Raw genomic sequence first — 21,036 nt, forward strand, 5'->3', positions numbered from 1 at the left:
CTCTCTCCTTCTCTGGTCACAGGCACATGACACAGGGCCAATCAGGGACCTGCTCAGCATCCCCCTGACACCCCCCTGACTCCTCCCCTCCGCCCCCCCCCCCCAAGCCCCCAATCTGTGACGAGCTTCACCTGTTCCAAAGCTCCACTGAATAATTAAAGAGCTCAACTGATAGCAGGAGTCCTGTGGAGCAGACAGGGGACGAGAGGCAGGAGCAGGGCCCAGGAGTCAGAGGGACAGAGCAGGGGAGTCAGAGGGCCAGGGCAGAGAGAAGAAAAGAAAGAAAGAAAGGAAGAAGCAAAAAAAGAAAGAAAGAAAGAAGCAAAGAAAAATAGAACGATAGAGGGATAGACAGAAAACAATAAATAAATAAATAAATAATGTGTTTATTTGTGTAAAGAACACATCAGAGGTACAGTACAACGAAGATATTGTAATAGCGTGCTAAGAAGTCAAAGACGGAAGAGGGAGAAACGTGGAGGTAATGCACACGTGTGCTACGGAGGAGAGGGGAGGGGAGGGACTGTCAGAGAACAGACATGCTGACATCTGTCCCCACTGATGTGTCATCCTGCGCTGACCTGAGCGGTGCCAAGGCCATGTTTCTGACACCATCTTCTCCTCGAGTGTAACTCACCCGTTATGAGCTGCCAACGTGGAGTGCCACACTAGACCCCAGCCACTCGCCCAGGGAGCAGATGGACAGTTAGTTCACCACTGTAACGGTGGCCCTCGTATCAGCCACACACACACTAATAGTAACAATCCTGTTGCGTGCGGCAGTGAAAGGGCTTTTTCTTTAAGAGAGACCATATTGTCATCATAGCGAGAGGCAGGTTGTCTAGGAACACTCATAGAGAGTGATGCTTTGCTCCTGAGGGGGGTTACTGCCATTATGGCCACAGCTCCGTCTGACAATAAGTATGTTCTATGAAATGTCAGTGACCTGGAATTTATACAAACAAATATATACTGTCAAAGGAGGGACGGAGACACACACTCAAACTCTCTCTCTCACACACACACACACACACACACACACACACAGCTGCCTAACAAGATTCTATTCTCTCAATGCTGTCTGCATCTTGTGGTATCGGGCTGTAATCTATGACCAAAAATCGTACAATCTGTCATGTTTTCTTGCACTAACAATGTGGAAAATTTTCCATATTTTCCATGCAGAATATGAAATTCACTCTGGGAAGACCACTATGTTGTTGCCTGTCTTGAACTTGCGGGAGAGATGATATAACAAGATATGTGAAGGGAGCGCGTAACCCTCTAACGCTTTTCACAGACCTTGGCATTTCATGAATGACTGACATATTGAGGAAAAATGTTATTCATCAAACTACGTGTGCAGAAAATATTTCTAAGAGATAACGACACAATATGGAATGTAGGACACATCAAAATCATAGGTTAATAATATGAAACCTAATGCTATAAACCACCGAAGTGCCAGACAACACCCAGCGCTGAGGATGCAGGAACTGCCCCGATCAAATAGGTTTCCGATCGCGGTGCTCGGTGCTCACAAACAACTTCCAAGTTAACAAGTAACCACACTCGTATTCCAGCGGCTCTTCAAGGGCTTTGACAATAAATAGCTGTCAAATAGCCGGCAGCAATTCATAAAAAGATGGACGAAATATCGGTTCAAGACTAATGTAACTACGCTGCCAGCCCTCGGCGCTTTTCTCTGATGTCCTCCCCACCATCTGATACCATATTGCATCGCTCGCAGTAGCTCACGCTGGCGTGAGGATACAAAATATGACATGCGACAGCGCAAAAAGTTAAAGCGGTTAAATCCAACAGTTGAGTAGTGACGTTTATTGAGAAACCACATACAGTTTCTATAATACTGACGGCCAGTGAACAACTATTACTCGAGTTATCGCTATTCTAATAATAATCTGCAGGTATCGGTTACGATGAAGACATGAATCATTAACCGAGTGTGGTCAATAAACGAGTGCAAACATTTGAACAGCTATTGGGTTTCGCTGTCTGCTCGCTTTATTTCATCAGTCTATATTTCTATAAAAGGCTATTAAACCTCCGCGGGTACGGCGCGTATCCAGAAGAGAAACTTTGCGCAATGATATATGAGCTACTTTGTGCAATTCATTATGTATGCACCCAATGATTGCATTTTCATGCAATCGTGCAATGTTGAAATAAATTATTTTTTAAATGAATACGAACAGAAAAGTGCAGCAAAGTAGTAAACTGACACCTGCAGGTAGTACGCAATTGCCTATTAAAGCTTTCAGACAAAACATGTCAGCGGAAAAAAGTTTGTATCACAGTATAACATTTTAGTCTGTGCTATTCGACTCCGTTAACTTTCAGTTGTGACACTTGCAAAATGTCAAGTTTGCCAACCTGGTTGGTTGTATCTTGTGGCAGGTTCTTGATGAGGATTTTTCTCCTGTTGCTCAGCTCCCGGTTAGTTTTCTCCCACCTCCTCTCGATTTCCTCCGGGTCCAAATCTGGCATATCTCGAAGACTCGTACCCTCGGATGGCGCGTCTTCATCCTGCCGGCTCTCAGGGCTGTCGGAGTCCGGGAAAGGTGAATTTTCCTGCTTTATTGCGTGTACACTCGGCGGCTGGATGGAGGAAGCTGCCGCCATTTTGAAGGGCTCGGTAGAGAGTGTAGAACTGAGCGGCGATAGCGGTAGGTGGGCGTCTGTGTTTTTGTGGCTTCCATCGACAGCGGAGTTGACGGAAAGGTACCGTACCCACAGGCCTGAGAGTTATTCAGTGTGGTAGTCTTGGCGACCCCCACTGTCGAAAAAAAGAACAGTGAAGACTGTCCAACAAACCCATCACAGGTATTTATCGCCGTCCCGTGGATTCCCACAACGTTTGCATTAATAGGCCATTCATCTGAAAGGCTATCCAATTTGCAATGACTACGGTTGGTAATTTTCTCTTGTGGCACTGTTATAATGTGCCATTTAGATTTTGCAGCTTATTAGACACGTTCAAGCTCACATACAATAAAGTATGCCTTTAAATTAACTGCGCGCAGTCTCGTTCAGTCTAACACACGAAACGACCCTGTCGTCGTTAAAAATAAGAAACTGTCATTCTGGTCTGGTCTCCTCTGGTGACTGTGGAAACAAGATGCGGGAATGAATGACTATTGCAAAGAGGCAGTAAGGCCGTCTCTCGTGGGAGTACAGTGCAGTAAGCGACTCACAGACTGAGCGTTAAATGCCATCTTTGGCAGACTCCCTAGGAAGCGTCCTCGCAATGCCTATGAATGAATGCTTCCAATTTCCAGATAAAGACTGTCTTTGCAACCCACTTAACCCACTTGTATGCATTCTGACAGCAGAGGAGGCAGCACTGACTAGAGCCTGTGTTTACCACCCTCCTGTATCAACATGCTGCCCAGGTTTGGTTATTATAACGTTGTAATATTGACAAATGAGTGCCAAGGTACTCTGTAGTGCCTGGGTAGTAGGTCACTGTATTTTGCAACAAAAAACCCCAAGCCAATAAGGTCTCTTTGTGAGTTAATTGTACATTAAAATGAAAGGTCCTTACGCCTTCCAAGAACAAAGTTTGGTAATTGGAGATAGATAGACCTGTGTGATATCGCCATGGCATAAATGAACATTATTTTGTATTGCCGGCAATTTTCTTCTTCCTATGCGCATATAAATAACTACCCGGTTTGCATATATACTAGGCTCTGATGAGGTTCAGTTTCTCAAAATAGACTGTGGGGCGAACATGGGTAATGCAGAACATGCAGACAGCATAAATATGTCAGAATTGTGAAGTGTTCAACTGCAGCTTGGTGAAAATGAGTAATTACAAAGAGAGGGCCACAGCAAATGCGATTGCGAGCCCCGCTGAGTGGGAGTACAGCAGAGGAGCCGGGGAGATTTCAAATGCGCAGAAAGCACGGCGTGGGTGGCGGCCTAGTAGCAGAGCGGAACAGCGGGCCAGCAGAACACCTGGGACGTATGCGTTTACGTAAGGAAGCGCGGGGAACCTTGAACCCTTTCGCCTGTTCTGGTAGGTGAGGGGGCGAGAAGGCGTTTGGAGAGGAGTCATCATAGCGATGCAGGATCGGCAGAGGCAGAGCATAGGAGGCGAGGACAAGCCTTCTTGGAGATGTTAACATTAATATATTTAGTCGTTTCAGTGGTGCTGAAGTTGAAAGAAAGTCGTTAATCCAGTGCGCAAATCCATAGTGTAGAAAATCAAATGGAGTGCCTAGAAGCGGATGGCCTGTGGTCCCCTTGTATCCGTGCACTTTAACTCGTCTACGGCTCGCCTAGCATACAACTGCCTGGGGAAACTTGGACACCCAGTTTGCTCTAATTCTGTGCAGCGCTTTGGCAGCCGACTTTAGTTCAGTCTTCCCCCTCAACTCGGGCTGATCTGCTCCACTTTCCTGTCCGGCGTCATTACGCAGTCATAGAGCATCTTTGCCCATCATCTTCCAAGTGGTCTCGGTGGCAACAGATGCATCGATATCACCATATACGGTTATGAACGTGACGTTTCTCTCCATATTATTAGGGAAGTTCTCAAATACCTATGGATAATCAATCATTTGCGTAGTCAACGAGTGAATTATTGATCTTTTAATATATAACAATCCATAGGGGTAAATTGCAGGGCAGAATATCAAACTGAATGCCAATACTTTTTATAGAGCGCTTACTACTATTACGGAGATATTTTATGTACAATGACAAATGGCTTGTGTTACCAAAATCGTGTGACTGGGCAAATCTGCTGCTGAAAATGATTGCGGACAGGCATGAAGACATTCCGTGGATATGTGCGAGGACATGATGGTTTCCGTTCGTGTGTTAGACCACCAGGATGGTGCTAAATAAAATATAATGCTTTCAGGCTACAATGCACATTACTGCACTCCCCCGTTACATACAAACGCATCCTCCCACTCCTAACCCCGTGCGCCTATTTGCATAGAAAAGCTGTTGACACACCCCACTAATGTATTTTACGTAAAGTCATTGACTCTTGGTGACCTTATCCCATATGATTTTTGTACAATCCCTCACACTATATGGGTCAGACTGACATTGGGAGTGACACACAACAGAAGATTGATTGTTTGAACAATGGATTTAGGTTTTGTGTGTGGTCAGGAACATGATGTTAATCCTGCCCCTTTAATCTGTCTGTGTGGCAACCTTCCCCTGCAGAGCTCTCCTGGCCTTACCCTTTAATTATGCAAGGGCCACTCCAAACAATGGCACAGTATCAGCCAGATGGATCCGCCACTGAAACCATGGGGCACGGAAAGAAATAGCACATGGTGTTGATTTCAAATAACGGTCGCCGCCATATTTGGCACACACATAATCTGCATACTTCATGTTTGGCCACCAACCATGTTTTACAACTTTCAAACACATTTTTGTTTAATAATAGGCACTTGCTGGGTTTGCGGTTCTCCTGTAACAATGATGAAAAGGTGTAGTGGTATGATGCTGGATGAATGCTCAATCAGACACCTAGACACATTTTGAGAGTGGACCTTTTTATCACATTCATTTAGCAATAAATGGCCATTTCATATCTTTATAATGTTATATAAGGGAACATAAAAAAAGGAATGATGCTTACACACTCAACTTTCCTTCAGGTACAATTAATGCATTTCATAGTGTCAGTATACACACGGATATGATTGTTTTAAAAACAGCTGGTAAATACTGTTACTGATCTTTCTGGAGGAGGGAGAAAAACCTTAAAATTGTCTTTTTAAAAATAAAACATCTGTAATCTCAGTGGTGGTTAGGTGTTGGCAGCAGCAGTGGATGTGAACTGAAAAAATGGTCTCATCCAGAAATCAAAATATTTTGTAATGCAGCCGTGGCACCAGCGCCTTCAATCCGTTCACAAGACATGGCTCTCACCCGGACAGCCAGCTTCGGGGCTGTACAGAGCACTCGGCCGTCCTTGTTACTATGAATACAAATCTAAATGCTGATGCTCACAAAATGGTCATCTTCCCCCAAGAAAAGGGACATTCAAAATGACCACCGGACTCACTTTACAAAAACAAAATATGCACTTTCAAAAACAAATGCAAGGCTTGTGAAGTTTACATCACATGTATAGCTATCTGTTAGACTTTAGATGTATGTACACACACACTCGCACGCGCACATACACTTTACAGCGATGACAAAAAAGGCCATACAATTATGCTTCCACACTGAGCACAGTACTGTCTCACAACTAGAGGCATTGGGTGGAGCCAGAATGATTTGGATCAGTTGTGTGTGTCTGTGCCTGTGTGTGTGTGTGAGAGAGAGAGAGAGAGAGAGAAACAGGCTGTTCCATCATCATATCGTCTAATTATATTTTAAAATAAGTGTGTGGCATCACCCTCAGTCGAGATGCTTCATCTCTGCGGCTGTGTACATCTGAACTTAACCGACCCACACCCACACACTCACAACAACTTGCTTGCACGCCATCCACTTTGACCCTCCACACAAACACACACACACACACACATACATACTGTATGCGTGCGTGCGTACGCACGCACACACACACACACAAATGAGTGTGCTTGGCCTTGGGTATTGTCTTGCACAGGCACAAATTGTTGCAAAAAAACAAAGAAAACAAAATCAACTCACTCATCCTCTCATATAGATTCATTTGCATTCTCACTTAGGTCATATAGAACAGACAGACAGACAGACACACACACAGGTCCGTAATGCAGACAAATTACAGAGCCAGCTTATTGGCGGTCCTAAGTCTCGGTATTAGTCCTCTCTCTCAGGGCTTAGAGAGCGAGTGCTCTGGGAGGCCATGTGATCTCCCTCGAGAGAGAGAAAGAGAGCGAGGCTTCTGTAGTCTCTTCATCTCTCCTCCGCGCCTGGAGTGACGCAACACCGCCGTTGGACCGGCAGCAGGCAATCTGGCCGACACTCTCTCTCCCCGACTCCAAACACCTCGTGCGCCATCGCACAGATGGGGCAGCCTTGGAATATCCTTTCATCGCTTTGTACACAGCACCCTGGGCCTAGTTCATTTGCACAAGAATACCGTTTTTTTTTTTTCTCCCCCTGTCCATTTTGAAAAATGATCACAGCGAAAGAAGTGGCAAACAAATGAGAGAGCGGGAGAGGAGTCCTCCACCCTTCTCTATTATGTCCACGGCCAGATGAGCTTTTAGTCCGACATAAGCTTTGTCCAGCAGCCCAGAGGTTAGATCAGCCCTCGGGTCACTCTGTCCACTCGAGCCGGTCAGTTCGTGTCCGATCCTCCGACGGACTTATCTCGTGTCCCATTTTCCAGTTAAATAAATAGTAGAAAAATAATCCTCTGATCTTCTATTTTTTTTTTTCTATTAGTCTTTAAAAATCTGAGATGCTTATGTATACAATTTGAAACAAGTTCACAGCCAGCAACCCTTGCCACCAAACACAATCCCATCCTCTTGATGAGTCCCAGTCAGGCCTCTCTCCCCTCTGAAAAGAAGGGTGCAGCCGGAGCTGACAGAGAAGAGAAGGGGAGCTGCTGCTCTCCCTTCCCCAGCCCCCGGCTCACCTCTAGCGGGCTGTCAAAGCATCATATCAATCACCTGGTGATGGAGGGCTTGACTGGAGCTTTGATGGATGCTGAGGGGGGAGGGAGGGGGCTGCAGTGCCGTGGCGAGGCCGAGTGAAGGTGATGATGTGTGGGGAGAGCAGGAGCAGGAGCTGGGGGCGGTGGGCGTGGGGGGGGGTCTGGATCAGCACTCGGCGTCCACGCTGTGCACGGTGACGGCGGCCTGCAGGTGGTGCGTGTGTGTGTGCGTGTGGAGCGGGTGGTGCTGGTGGGGGTAGCGGTACGGGTGGAACTTGTGGCTGAGCAGCGCCGCCGTCTGCGGGGGCGTGTCCAGGTCCAGGTCGTCGTCGTGGTTGCCCACGTCCACGCCGGCCGAGAGGGGGTCGTTGTTGCACGGCGGGTTCTCGCTGTCCTCCTGAGGACTCATGGTGCTGTAGCCTGCAGAGGAGAACACACACACACACACACACACACACACACACACACACACACACAGACATTTACAAAATGTTCAGCATCCATCTTCCACCGAATCGAATCAGAATATCACACTTACTCACATAATTAAAGCAATCCATTCGCACAACTATATGCATGCGTACAAAGCATGGAAATCCATCTCAAGTTTCCATTTCTCTTTACAGAAACCCAATAAAGAACACGAGCAGGTCCTGCTATCTGTGCATCCACCTCTGCGCACGTATAGCCCACTAGAGTAATTACAGCTCGTTTAGGGAAAACATCTCCCCACTCCAACTTTATTAGAATCCTCATTAATTTCATCTGCCTTCAGAATCACATTCCTTTTGATACCAACCACCTCTGCAGAATCCACAAGAGAAGTTTGGGTGTATCTCTATGCGCGCATGCACACACACACACACACACACACACAGAGAGAAAGAGATTGAGTGTGTGGAGGACTATTTTGCTCCTCTGAAAGCTTTACTCCCCCAGTGCTGGAGACTCTACATCTGATACTTGAAAGCACACCATTGGCACCCTCAAGCAAACACATTCCATTAGAGAAAACAGAGGAGCTTTATTTCGGCTCAAAATCAGACCGAATTTCTCTGTTTTACCAGTAATACTGTGAGTGGAAGCAGTGCACAGAATGCCTTCTCTTCTCCTTCTGTGCACTCTCAAAGAGACGAAAATATTAAAACACTGATAAGAGATCTATTTAAAAACCAATGACATTTAATCTATTAGTAGCCATATCATTTTAGTACATCTGGTAGCTATGCAACTATACAGTTACTTTTGCATGCTCTATACTGGAGTCTATTTGATTGTGAGTTTCTGCATGTATTTGTGTTTTCTCTGTGTGAAACGTTGTGGCGCTAATAACAGGCACCTCACCCAAACTATCAGAGCACCATTATACTAATACAGGAAAAGCCAGGAGGCCAAGAACTTTTCAAAGTGCTCGGACCGGGCCGATCAAAAGGTCATCATCAGGTGTGACCTTCAACTGATGGCGCACTGGCGCAGCACAGCAGCCAAGGCCTGGTGATGATGTGTGCACTCCAGGAAATCTCCCTCATAATCTCACGCAGCAGCAGCAGCAACGGCGGTGGAGTGGGTTCACTTGACGCCTGCAGGCTAGCAAAGCTCACACTGCACTTCTGAACACTGTGTTGGAGGAGTGAGTCAGAACGCACACCAGCCACTGCTGGCGCTCTCCTACACACACACACACACACACACACACACACACACACACACACACACACACACACACACACACACACACAAACGCGCACACACACACGCACGCGCGCACACACACACACACACACAGGCTCGCGCACACATCGATTTGTTTCCGAAAGGCCCCTTGAGCTGGATGAGTGAGTAAGAGCAGTGGGAGGCACCTTTGACAGAGCCCAGAAAAAAAAAATCACACGCAAAACAGAAACTTTCCAGCGAGCTATTCTCCCGCTCCTCCCCCGGCACTCTTATCTTTCTTCCTCCACTATCCTTCCATCTCCATCCTCCACTCTCTCTCTCTCCCTCCTGCTCTTCATCCCTCCCTCTCCAGCACTCTCTGGAGACGGGCAGCTCTGCCCCCTGACAGTTACACAACGTGTTCCGGGGGCACATCAACTGCCCTCTGGGAGGCTGCGGGGAAAAGGACCAGCCTCCACCTCCAGCTCCAGCACAAGCACCAGCTCAGAGCCATCCTCCGCACGTGGACGAGATCCTGATACACCCCCCCCCCCCTCCCGTGCGAGATGCTACGGTTTTTCAAACTCTGAACTTCAATTCAAGTTGAGCCCTTATTAGCGCCAGTGCTTGGGCCTGACAGAAATCCACATTAGTTCCCACTGTTGTCGTTTGAAGATTTAAAGTGGTTAAATAGAATAAAGTGCTTATATCTCGAAGCGCTACAGTGAGCACCCGATTTGGAGTACAGTAGCACACAGCACTAAAAATACATCAAATGGCCTCAACATGGAGTGTTTGCCTTGTCTGTGGCTGTAAGAGCTGCCTTTAAGTAACGCCGCTTCTCTTCGCTTTGGTCGCTTTTCGCGGCTCTTAGAACAGGAGGTTTGTGCTGTTGGAGCCTAACGGGAGGCTCATTGTGACACAATCAGGCCTTTGTCTTGCACATGCCCTACTTTTACATCCCCCTTAAATTTGATCTTCAATGTGAAAGTGCCCCCCCCCCCCAACCCTTGGCCCTTTTTACACTTACATGCCAAAAAAAACACACACACACACACACACACACTCACTCACAGACACACACACACAAACACTCACCATGGTCACTCTCGGTCCCCGAGCGGCCCCAGTATCTCCTCCGTCTCTCCGGGCTGTGTGTGTGCCTCTCGATGACTGCAGCAATGAAGCGCGTGTTGCTGACTGCAAGGAGAGTTCAGAGCAGCGGGTGAGTTTGAGGGGCTACAGCTTGAGCAGGATTGTGTTATTAAAAAAAACAGGGGAGGTGGGGTGCACCTGCATACAATGCATAAAACTGGAACTGATGCAGACTCGTTTTTTGTGATGTCCCTGCTGAAAAAACCAGCCTGACCAGCTAAAGGTGGTTTGCTGGTTGACCAGCTTGTTAACCAGCTTGTTTGACCACCCTTTGATGGTTAACCAGCTAGACCAGCAAAACTCTCGCGAAAACACACCTTCAGCTGGTTTACCCAGCTTATGATGGTAATTCAGCTGGTTTTGATTGTCGTACCACCTTAAGCTGGTCATTTTAGTTGGTGTTGCTGGTCTACATTGCTGGTTTTTACTGGCCACGCCAGCTTATGTTGGTCATTCTAGAAAACCAGCTTGACCATCTTTGTCAAGCTGGACAGGCTGGTCACCAGCATGACCATCTTAAACCAGCTGTATCCCAAACGACAGGCTGGTCACACCAGCACGACCAGCTTCCTCAGACGGTCACGCCAGCATGTCTAGCTGGTGGCCTAACCAGCTACACCAGCAAAGACCAGCAATAAGAACTGTGTTTTGGGCAAAGACCAGCTAAAACCAGCTAAAACCAGCTACCAGCCTAAGCTGGTTTCTTGCTGTTTTTTTCAGCAGGGGTGAACAACAACAATGCCTCCTCCCACACACAAGGTGTTTACCTCTTCAGTGGATCACAAACATACATGTGATTGTGCATACACCTACATCTCTCTCTCTTTCTCTCACACATGCAATTGTGCATACACCTACATCTCTCTCTCTTTCCCTCTCTCTCTCTCTCTCTCTCTCTCACACATGCAGCCCCGCCCGTGCTTACTTATGCCCCGGTCCTCATGGCTGTCCTCGTCCCTCTCGTCCCTCTCGTTGTCCAGGTTGGACATCCTGACGGACATCTCTACAGACGCGGGGGAAGGGAAGAGGAGAGGAGAGCACAAGTGAGACGCTGCTGCATTTTAGAGACAGTGGGCATAATTACTCGTGGCTGGCAGCGCCACTGATCATCTGACAGCTCGCCGCTTCGTCTGCTGCCTTTGATGCCGCCGTCACTCAGATATGGAGATGAGCGCGGCGCTGGTTCAACAGAGGCCGGCGACGGCGGGTGCGCACGTCCAACGCACGGCCCCCTCTCTGACCTGGCGTGTTTGATGAGACGGCGAACGCCTCATCAGCGAGTCAGCACAATTAAAACTTCAAAATGACATCCGCAGAATATGAAGGTGACACAGCTGAACACAGAGACACACACACACACACACACACACACACTCACACACTCACACATAGTGTATGTGTGGAGAAAGGGGGGATTATGCAATAATAATGGGGATTTATCTTGTGGCTGAAGGGGTGGCAGTGGAGCAGCGCTGTGTGAAGGTCAGCTTGTTAAGGGCACGGATTCACTTAATTTAATCATCTCAAAAAGCCCTGGCTTTAACGGGCACACGGACACACACTCATGCACACACAGACACCACTACAGCAGACACAGCCATGCACACACACACACACACCACACACCAGTACAGGCTTGCACTGAAACAGCTGCCACGTTCAGCAATGCATCCTGCAAGCACAACACTCACATGATAAGTGGCTTTGGTTAAAAAGTAATGTAGCGTATTGATGCACACATCCAACCATGTGCAAACCCAAACATGTGAGCGTGGAGTCTTTTCTAAAAAAAACCCTCTCCATGGCCAACTCAGTGAGGGGATGAGCGAGATAAGAGTTAATCAATAATAACAGCAGTTAGCCCATTATCAGCAGGCTAACAACATTACTGCCATGGGGGAGAGCATATTGAATCAACTTGAGCGTACCGAGCACTTTAACTGGGAGACGAGCTAATAACATTACATGCCCTCTGTGTGAGCCAGCTGGCCTAATGGCCTCAAACGTCTCCCGTTTCATCGCTCTCTAACCTGACGGCGAAGCACAGGGGTCTCTACGCGTCTCCTGTTTGGGCTAATCACAGGTCTTTCTTCACTATGATTTAGAAGAAATGGAATAAATATACGGGCACAATAAAAAAGCCAAAGACAAATGAGCCAAATTCAGGATGTGACGGAAACGCGCCAAGTATAAAACATGCATGGACGGCAGACAAAATAAAAATGTGAGGGAGTGTTAAGAGCAGAAGGCGTCCTCACCCTGGGCAGCCAGCGGCGACATGTGTTGGTGCGAGCGCCGGTGGATCTGGTGCCGGTACGCGTACACCGCCAGCACCAGCACCATGATGCATCCCATGATGCCCCCCGCCACCGGCCCCACCGGCGCACTCTTGATCATGTTGAGAGACGCCACCTCTTCGTCTGTGCAGGAGGAGAGAAAGAAGAGAGGAGGGAGAGAGAGAGGGAGATAATGTTAGAGGAGGAGTGGGGGGTTAAATGGGTCTGGGCGTAGCGGGCTCTTGCCGTGTGCACGGAGTGCTCTCTGGTCTCCGCTCTCCGTGTGCTCGTCTGCACATTTATCAGCTGCAGCTCCATGAAATATTGACCACTCCGACCGATGCACAGGTCAACAGCTCCAGCCCCACATACCGTAGGACGCCGTCAGGGAACTCCCACGGGGGACACTAAATGCACTTGTAGAGGAAGAGCATTTTCATGGCCCATATGTGGAAGCAAGATTGGGAATGGCTGTTTCATAGCTCTGAGTTATAGAATGTGTATAATCAAATGCATCCAGAGTGGAAGAGCTACCGACACCAGACATGGTTTTGGGAAACCACGTGCCCTGCAGTGCCTCATCATTAAGCAAAAGGAAGATTAATTTGAACATCTTGAAGCATCAACAATGTCTCATCCCGTACCCCCCCCCCCTTCCCCCCTCCTAGGTTGTGTACTGTTGCCATAGAGATGTTGCTGGTGTACTGATCCAGGCTACTAAACAGAGTGAGAGTCAGAGAGACCAAGGCTTGTGCTAATGTGCTTCTTGAACTGAATGTTTTCTTTCATCTCCATTTATCTTCCCGGATAAAAAGCACTTTTGAGGACAGGAGCTTCAGGGAATCCCCTGATGTTCCCACCTCATTTTCATTAAGCCCTGATTACAAAACGTGTCCACACACCCTCACAAACACTGCAGTGATTTATTGAACACCCAGCACACAGAGAGGAGGAAATCAACAATTAAGAGACCACACTAGAAAGACAGAAGTACTCATTTCAGCACATAACACGTATAGGAAAGCCACTGTGATCTTGAGGCTGAGAATATTCAGACACCTCAGTCAGATTACTAGTATTATCTCCTCAGGCTCTGTCTACAGACAGATAGGAGGAAGGAGGAGGGGAGGGGGGGTTACCATTACAGAAACCAGAAAAACAAGGGTGAGACAGGAAGCTGGAGACAACTGAGAGCGCCTCGGCTAGATGAAGCAAATGAGGTAGAGAGAGAGAGAAAGAGAAGGAGGAAGAGAGGGCATTAAAGAGGAGAACGAGGGTGAGAGACCGCTGTGACTCACACCTTCTGTTCTCTTCCCCATAATCACTTTCCCACATCGGTGACGATTTTAGAGTAGCCTTTTTTTTTTCATTGGAAATGTCAGAAATGCTTTTAACGCAACCCCCTCGTCTGGAGACGACAACACTGTTCATGTTTAATAGGTGTTATTAACAGCCGGAATTGTGGCCGATTGTTCAAACGGTCACACTTGAGACTTGGAACAGGAACAAGGGGGTAGAACATGCCATTCCACTTTGCATAGTTTTGCAAAGCAAAGCGGGTGTTATTCGACACCTTTCAGTCTCATTCCCTCTGAACTCGCACAAAAGAACGCATCTCTGTAGAAATGCCCATCAAGAAAATCCTGTTTGATTCAACTCTTCTTTTTTATGCAAAACTACATGACTGTGATACCTTACCTATTAGTCCCATCCCATCCACATAAGGGCTCTTGGCTCCCACAATGCCCCCAAAGCACTCCTTCTGGAGGGCACAGTAGGGCTTGTCCAGGTGCGTCTTCCCGTCACTGTCCACCATACACCACTCACAGTCCAGCACACCAAAGCAGTCACTGCGCAAACACAACAACAACAACAACAAAATCACACAAACACCAAATCATTACAGATATGACTCGTCATGTCAGTGACAGTCTGGCAAGTTTAATGCTCCTCAGCTGTTGAAAATGATTATCCTACAACCGTATATTTATGCGTCATCGTAAACTAGTGATACAGTGAAATGAACAAATTCATAAATACACAGTGTCACAATAACACCACAAGGTCAGTGCTGTCTGTAATGTACACACCACAAAGAGTTTCAATACGTGTAAATGAAAAGCCCTTCCTGCCTGTGTGGTCCACATAGAAACGTGACCTCACTTCACCTGCTGAATGTCTAATGAGCCGTTAGGCCAGAGAGGGTTAAATGAAGTAATGAAGGATCTTTGGTTAGGCTGACGTGTGGAAGTTGCCAGTCAAACGAGGAGACGACTCTCTACAGCATGGGAAACGCTAATGTGAAAGTGCTGATGAGATGTGTGAGCCGGGCTGGTCAGTGACCCGTGCTGACAGGCTGGATAAGTGTGATCTCTATGATGGGTGCTGGGCTGACCCCAGGTCAGTGTGTGCGGTGTGCGGTGTGTACCTGCTGGTGTATCGCTGGCTGCAGCGTGTGTTGATGCACTGGGGCAGCGTGTCCTGCAGGCTGGGATCAATTACAGTCAGAGACAAGGGCTCCTGGTGTACCTCGCAGCTCGGGTTCCTGTGGGTGCAGCAGACAACAGTTACACACACACACACACACGACTCAGGTACACACACATCCTCATACACATAACTCAGGTGCACACGCACACACACACACACACACACACACTACTCAGGTACGCACACACACACTCATACACATAACTCAGGTACACACACACACACACACACACGCTAACGCTCCAATATAGCCTTACACAATACTTTGAAACTGAATTCACACATGCAAAATGAGACAGGGAAACAATACATTCCTTACACCATTTCTGTCAAACATACATGGATTCTCCCACTCTCTTTCTCTCACACACACACACACACACACACACACACACACACACACACACACACACACACACACACACACAGACACACACAGACACACACACACACACACACACACACACACACACACACACACACACACACACACACACACACACACACACAACCAACTGTGTGGATGCACACGCACGCACAAACTCACACACACATTAACAGCGGGATTATAATGGTCTTAAGTGAGTGGGAGTTGAATGACAGCGCCGAGTGAGGAAAGACAAAACACGTCTTTTCCCCTCTCATTCTTTCTGCCAGACTGCCGAAGCCCTTTTGTCTGGAGCATGATGGCTGCTTTCATGCTGCCCTGAAGGACTGATGCAACAGCAGCGCTCAGACTCTTCTGGAAAAGCCAAAGTGATCTTACTCCTTCAACACTTTTCCATCGCAGTCTGCACGCTGCAATCATGTTATCAGACAATCGTAACTGCTGCTGCTTGGCATAGTAGGCTGGCAGAGTGGCAGTAACAAATAACTGTGATGCTGAATACAGTCAAATTCACACACTCAAAAAGACAGACAGAGTGGTGGGGAGAGGGAGCAGGAATATGGAAAGAGCCTGGCATCAGAATTGCTCAACTTTTTATAAAGGCTAAAACATCGTACCTGTTCTCTGCATTGGTAAGGTTGCCGGTGCACTCGTTCACCTCCAGGGGGCACTCACACGGACATTCACACTCATTTTGCTCCATCCTGCGAAAAGCAAGCACACACACCACCATGTTAGGCACTTTAATCCTTTATTCCAGGTAGGCAGGGCTCATTTCAGAGAAAACAGAAACATGATTACTCAAATGACTTCACACATTAGCAGCACAATGGACCCCACAGAAATAATCATTGATTGACAAGCTTATCAATTGACATTAAGGAGAAACACAACACGAATAGTATCCATCAATCATAATATTAATACAACATTTTCATAAATATACAATAATTGTCATACTGACAGGATGTGATGGAAGTCAGTGATCCATTACAATTTAATTACACCATGGGCGTGTCAGCACCAAGTCTATCAGCTGAGGTGCCACATTATGAGGGATGTGTGCCTGTGTGTGTGTATGTGTGTGTGTGTGTGTGTGTGTGTGTGGGTATGTGTCATTTATGCATGAATAATTTTAGACAAGTAGAAGCTCAAAGGGAACCTGTCAGTGTATGCATGTATTGGTGTGTGTGTGTGTGTGTGTGTGTGTGTGTGTGTGTGTGTGTGTGTGTGTGTGTGTGTGTGTGTGTGGTGTCAGTCATACCTGTGGCAGTTGAGGCAGAGGCGGTCCACGGTGCTGCAGGCACAGAAGGCCAGCGAGTCGCACGTCTCGTTGACGATGCCGGCGAAGGCGTTAGTGCCAGGGATGCGCGTCAGCCGGTACTTAGAGCAGTGGCTCCCATGCACCAGATTGGTCAGGTCACCCTGGAGACAGACAAGTTCCTCTTAGACACATACTCACTCATACACCAAAATATCTACTGTAATACAGACACAGACCTATCACAGACATTACTCCAAAAATGGGATGATCTTAAAATATATATTTTAAAACAAAATTCTGAAATGTAAGATGAAATTATAATGCATTCCGCTTGCTGAAAAGAACACGCATGCATCTTTCGAAACCCATCACTGCACATTCCTACAGGCGCATGATTCTGAGTAACCACCAGGTGGCAGTATTGTACTACAGATGCCTCATCAGATAACGCAGCCCCTGGGTCCTACTCACCACGATGCTGGTGTTGAACTTGTAGAAGCGCTGCACGGTGCGGTCACTGAAGCTGTTGCACAGGTTCTTCTTCACAAAGTTAGGGTGGTTCAGGATGTCATTGGCCACCAGAGGCTCCTGGACAACACACATGAGGCAGGATGAAGAAGAGTCTCACAGGGCCAAGAGAAAAAAAAGAGTCAACAGTGAGGAGAGATGAAGGGAAAGAACGAGAGGGAGTTCGAGAGATAGAGAGAGAGAGAAAGAGAGAGAGGTATCTTAAAGATGAATAGAAAGAGAAGAGTGTAAGAATGGAAAAAAAGGAAAGAATTGGGAGTGAAAGAAAGAGACTAGTGGCAATAGAAAGTGGGCCACATGTCTAGATGGTCTCCTCTGTTCACCTTGTGAGTGATGTGCTGCTGCTCAGCGGGGGCATGACCCTTGGGGTCAATAAGGGTCGGGTGGGCCACCAGGTAACCTCGGTCCTCCATGATGAAGCACCTGTGGCACACAGCACACACACAATAACACATCACACATCACACAATACACCAGAGACTCCAAGCAAACACCATTAAAACATTAAAACCTCTGTGCCCTCTGTGTGATACTGAGCTCAGATCAGTGTCTGACTGGCCTGGTGTTGTAACAGACCTGTGTGGACTGATCTGAGGTGTACACAGTGCAGAGGTGGAAAAGTCCAGCTTCAGAAAGTGAAAATCCAACCATGTATTGGTCCTACCTGTGCACTTAACACAGGTGATCTCTCTAATTAGCTGCTGTACCTGGCTGAAGAGTTGTGCTAAATTAGAATCAGCCGGTTTAAATGAATGGTTGGCATAAATATGAAAGAGGACTTTTACTTTCTGAAGCTGGACTTGTCCACCTCTGATGCAGTTTGTAAAGGAAAGCAGACCCAGATTCAGAGCTTCATTCCAGACATGGGAGAGACATTCAGATCCCCTGGGCCTCACAGCAACTCAGAGATCACCGAAGGGGTCGGACTCTCCTCCTCGCTCTCCCCTTCCTCCCTTTCTCTCCCTCTCTCTCTCTCTCTTTCTCTCTTTCTGGCGGTTTTTCTCTCTCTCCCTGCCTGACACACACTGGGCTAATCCTATTTAATGGCCACTGCACCCACGACTTCTACCCCAAAGACACACTGACATGGCCTCCAATACCTCCCGCAGAAAGAGAGAAAGAAAAAAGAAAAGAAAGAGAGAGCAAAAGAAAGACAGAGAGGGAGAGGGAGAAAGAGAGGGAGAGAGAGAGAGAGAGAGAGAGAAGAGGGGTGGCTGAGGGGGAGGTGGGGAGTGAGATGGGGTTTGGGAGAGATGCAGAGGGGAAGGGCGACACACAACGGAACATGGCTGAAAAAGGATGGAGGGAAAGAGGGAGTGGTGATAAAGCGGAAGAGTGGAGAGAGGGAAGAGGGGAGAGCGAGCGGCTGAAAGACAGGACGGGATGGAGGGAGAGAGAGAAAGAGAGAGAGAGAGAGAGACGAAAGAGGGGTGGGGAGCGCGGGTGCCAGCACCTAACATAACAGGATGTGTCTGGAATGCACGCCTAATCAGCTTATCTCTTTTTGTCTCCCTCTCTCTACCCCTCCGCCTCACTTTCTCTCTCTCCCTCGCTCATTCACCATCTCTCACTAGAGTGGCCTGTGTGTGTGTGTGTGTGTGTGTGTGTGTGTGTGTGTGTGTGTGTGTGTGTGTGTGTGTGTGTGTGTGTGTGTGTGTGTGTGTGTGTGTGTGTGTGTGTCTGTGTGTGTGTGTGCATGTGTGTGTGTGTGTTTTGAACTCTCCGTTCTCCGTAGCTCAGAGCACAGGAGCGCAGCGGCATGAACCCAGTGAAAGGCTCTCTTAAAAGCACAAGCAAATGCGATTAGCCACTGAGACAGGCCTTTCAGAGACCAGCTCCTGGCACATCCTCCAGCACCGCGGATCAGGCACGCTGCTGGACACCTCTCCTGTGGGCCAGGGGGCCTTCGAGGGAGGCAGTGAGGAGGGTGAGGGTGAGGGTGAGGGGAATTTACCGGATCTTGTTGCCCTTGTCCTGGTTGCAGATGGGGAGGAGGTCCAGCAGCACCTTGTAGAAGTAGCGCAGGGTGAAGTCGATGCCCATCACTGCCACGGCGGAGCCTGGCGCCATCTTGGAACTGAGAGAACAGGGATTGAGGTGAGCCAAACAGCCAGAGAGAACAAGGGGGAAGAAGATACAGTCTTGTGTGTAAGGCCTGCACAAACTGACAAACACAGGCACATACTGCAGTATGGCACTTCAGGGCCCCAGGTGATCCTCAGAGAGGTTAGTGTGTTTTCTTGTGACACTTTAGAATTCACTCTGGATTAAGCACGTATCAAATTCGGACTAGTGGGACACCCTAGGGAATGGACAATGTGTATGACAAATGACAAATGGCAGTTGCTTAAGCATGACGAAGAACTCTGCTCGACCAGATTGTGTAAACTCTCTAACTTGCTAACGTGTGCCTTCATTGGGTCCTTGTGGTTTGAGAGAGGGAGAGAAGCTCAGAAACATGTCTCTCTGTAGAAGCATAGGCTAAGGCTACACCTGTGCGCCTGGACCAATGCCAGCGTGTTGGTGATCATTTCCAAAACACACTCCTCTCCACATGCACACACTCTGCTAGGCACTCCAGCGCCTGAGATACGGTGTGTTTATCTCCCATCGAAGCACGTGTTGCAGTTTCCTTTGATTGTAGTGGGTGTGCGGAGAGATTAGGCAGTCTGGGTGGTGTGTGTGTCTGTCTCTGTCTCTGTGTGTGTGTGTGTGTGTGTGTGTGTGTGTGTGTGTGTGTGCGCTCTAGAAATCCTTCAGTGTGAGATAACAGGACCCAGCGCATGAACATGTATAGTAGTTTTTGGACTAGGTGTTGGCAGACTGGGTTGGAGTGCACTGGATAAAAGAGCTTTATTATCTATATGAGTGAGTGTGAGGTTCTGTGTGTGTGTGTGTGTGTGTGTGTGTGTGTGTGTGTGTGTGTGTGTGTGTGTGTGTGTGTGTGTGTAAATATGGATATCTGTATTCTGCCTGTCCTCTGTGCCTGAAGGCATGGTAGAGCATGTGTGTGTGTTTCTATTTAAGTATGTATGTGTTGAATCAATACCCACCTGCTGTTGTGAATGGTGGCTTAAACCTGTTTATACTTGTATGCACACCCTGTGCAATAACTCAATGTACTTGGAGGCTCATGTTTGGTGTGTGTGTGCATGTGTGTGTGTGTGTGTGTGTGTGCGTGTCCATACCTGGAGGCGTGGATGGTGTGGCTGATGGTGACCACATATCCTGCTCCTCCAATGTCCAGGTAGGGGCCAGTGAACGTGATGAGTCCAGGATTTGCCACCGCATGAAGATACCTGCAACAACACCAGGGTCAAGGTGGCATTTCGTTGTCTTTGTACTTGTACACAATGCACAACTTGTGCACAATGACAATAAAGTTTAATCTAATCTAAGGTTGACCAAGGAAAACACGCGAGCCGCCATTCAAAACCCAACGTTTTATAGCAAGGCTTTTTCACTGTCTGGCAAACTAGCAAATACATTGAAGAGGAGACTGAGGATTCTTGCAGCATCTCAGTGAAGACCTTGGGAGTTATGCTGCCTGGCTTATTCACTCCATTTTCTATAAATCCTCTCCGAATTCTGGCAGGCTGGTGTGTCCAATCCTAGCCCACAGTATTTAATTAAAAACATCACTTGAAGACATGGACAGTGTTGACAGCTCTTAGGTGAGGGGAGT

At 47.7% G+C, this 21,036-nt stretch overlaps 2 protein-coding genes across 2 annotated transcripts in view; both read right to left on the reverse strand.

Moving 5' to 3' along the window:
* Positions 1 to 2,725, reverse strand: part of raver2 (ribonucleoprotein, PTB-binding 2) — a 72,228-nt gene extending 69,503 nt beyond the window's left edge. The window contains exon 1 of the mRNA XM_062556004.1: positions 2,395 to 2,725. Within this exon, the coding sequence (XP_062411988.1) occupies positions 2,395 to 2,643 (249 nt within the window). The 5' untranslated portion in view covers positions 2,644 to 2,725. The remainder of the gene's footprint in view (positions 1 to 2,394) is intronic.
* Positions 2,726 to 5,535: 2,810 nt separating this feature from the next.
* Positions 5,536 to 21,036, reverse strand: part of cachd1 (cache domain containing 1) — a 71,630-nt gene continuing 56,129 nt past the window's right edge. Inside the window, exons 16-27 of the mRNA XM_062556521.1 lie at positions 20,540 to 20,650; positions 19,306 to 19,428; positions 17,675 to 17,774; positions 17,295 to 17,411; positions 16,824 to 16,984; positions 16,177 to 16,263; positions 15,110 to 15,226; positions 14,380 to 14,531; positions 12,664 to 12,825; positions 11,331 to 11,408; positions 10,349 to 10,450; positions 5,536 to 8,017 (exon numbers count right to left, since the gene is read on the reverse strand). Of these exons, the coding sequence (XP_062412505.1) occupies positions 7,764 to 8,017; positions 10,349 to 10,450; positions 11,331 to 11,408; positions 12,664 to 12,825; positions 14,380 to 14,531; positions 15,110 to 15,226; positions 16,177 to 16,263; positions 16,824 to 16,984; positions 17,295 to 17,411; positions 17,675 to 17,774; positions 19,306 to 19,428; positions 20,540 to 20,650 (1,564 nt within the window). The 3' untranslated portion in view covers positions 5,536 to 7,763. The remainder of the gene's footprint in view (positions 8,018 to 10,348; positions 10,451 to 11,330; positions 11,409 to 12,663; positions 12,826 to 14,379; positions 14,532 to 15,109; positions 15,227 to 16,176; positions 16,264 to 16,823; positions 16,985 to 17,294; positions 17,412 to 17,674; positions 17,775 to 19,305; positions 19,429 to 20,539; positions 20,651 to 21,036) is intronic.

This window comes from Sardina pilchardus, chromosome 15, assembly GCF_963854185.1.
Source record: "Sardina pilchardus chromosome 15, fSarPil1.1, whole genome shotgun sequence".
NCBI lineage: Eukaryota > Metazoa > Chordata > Actinopteri > Clupeiformes > Clupeidae > Sardina > Sardina pilchardus.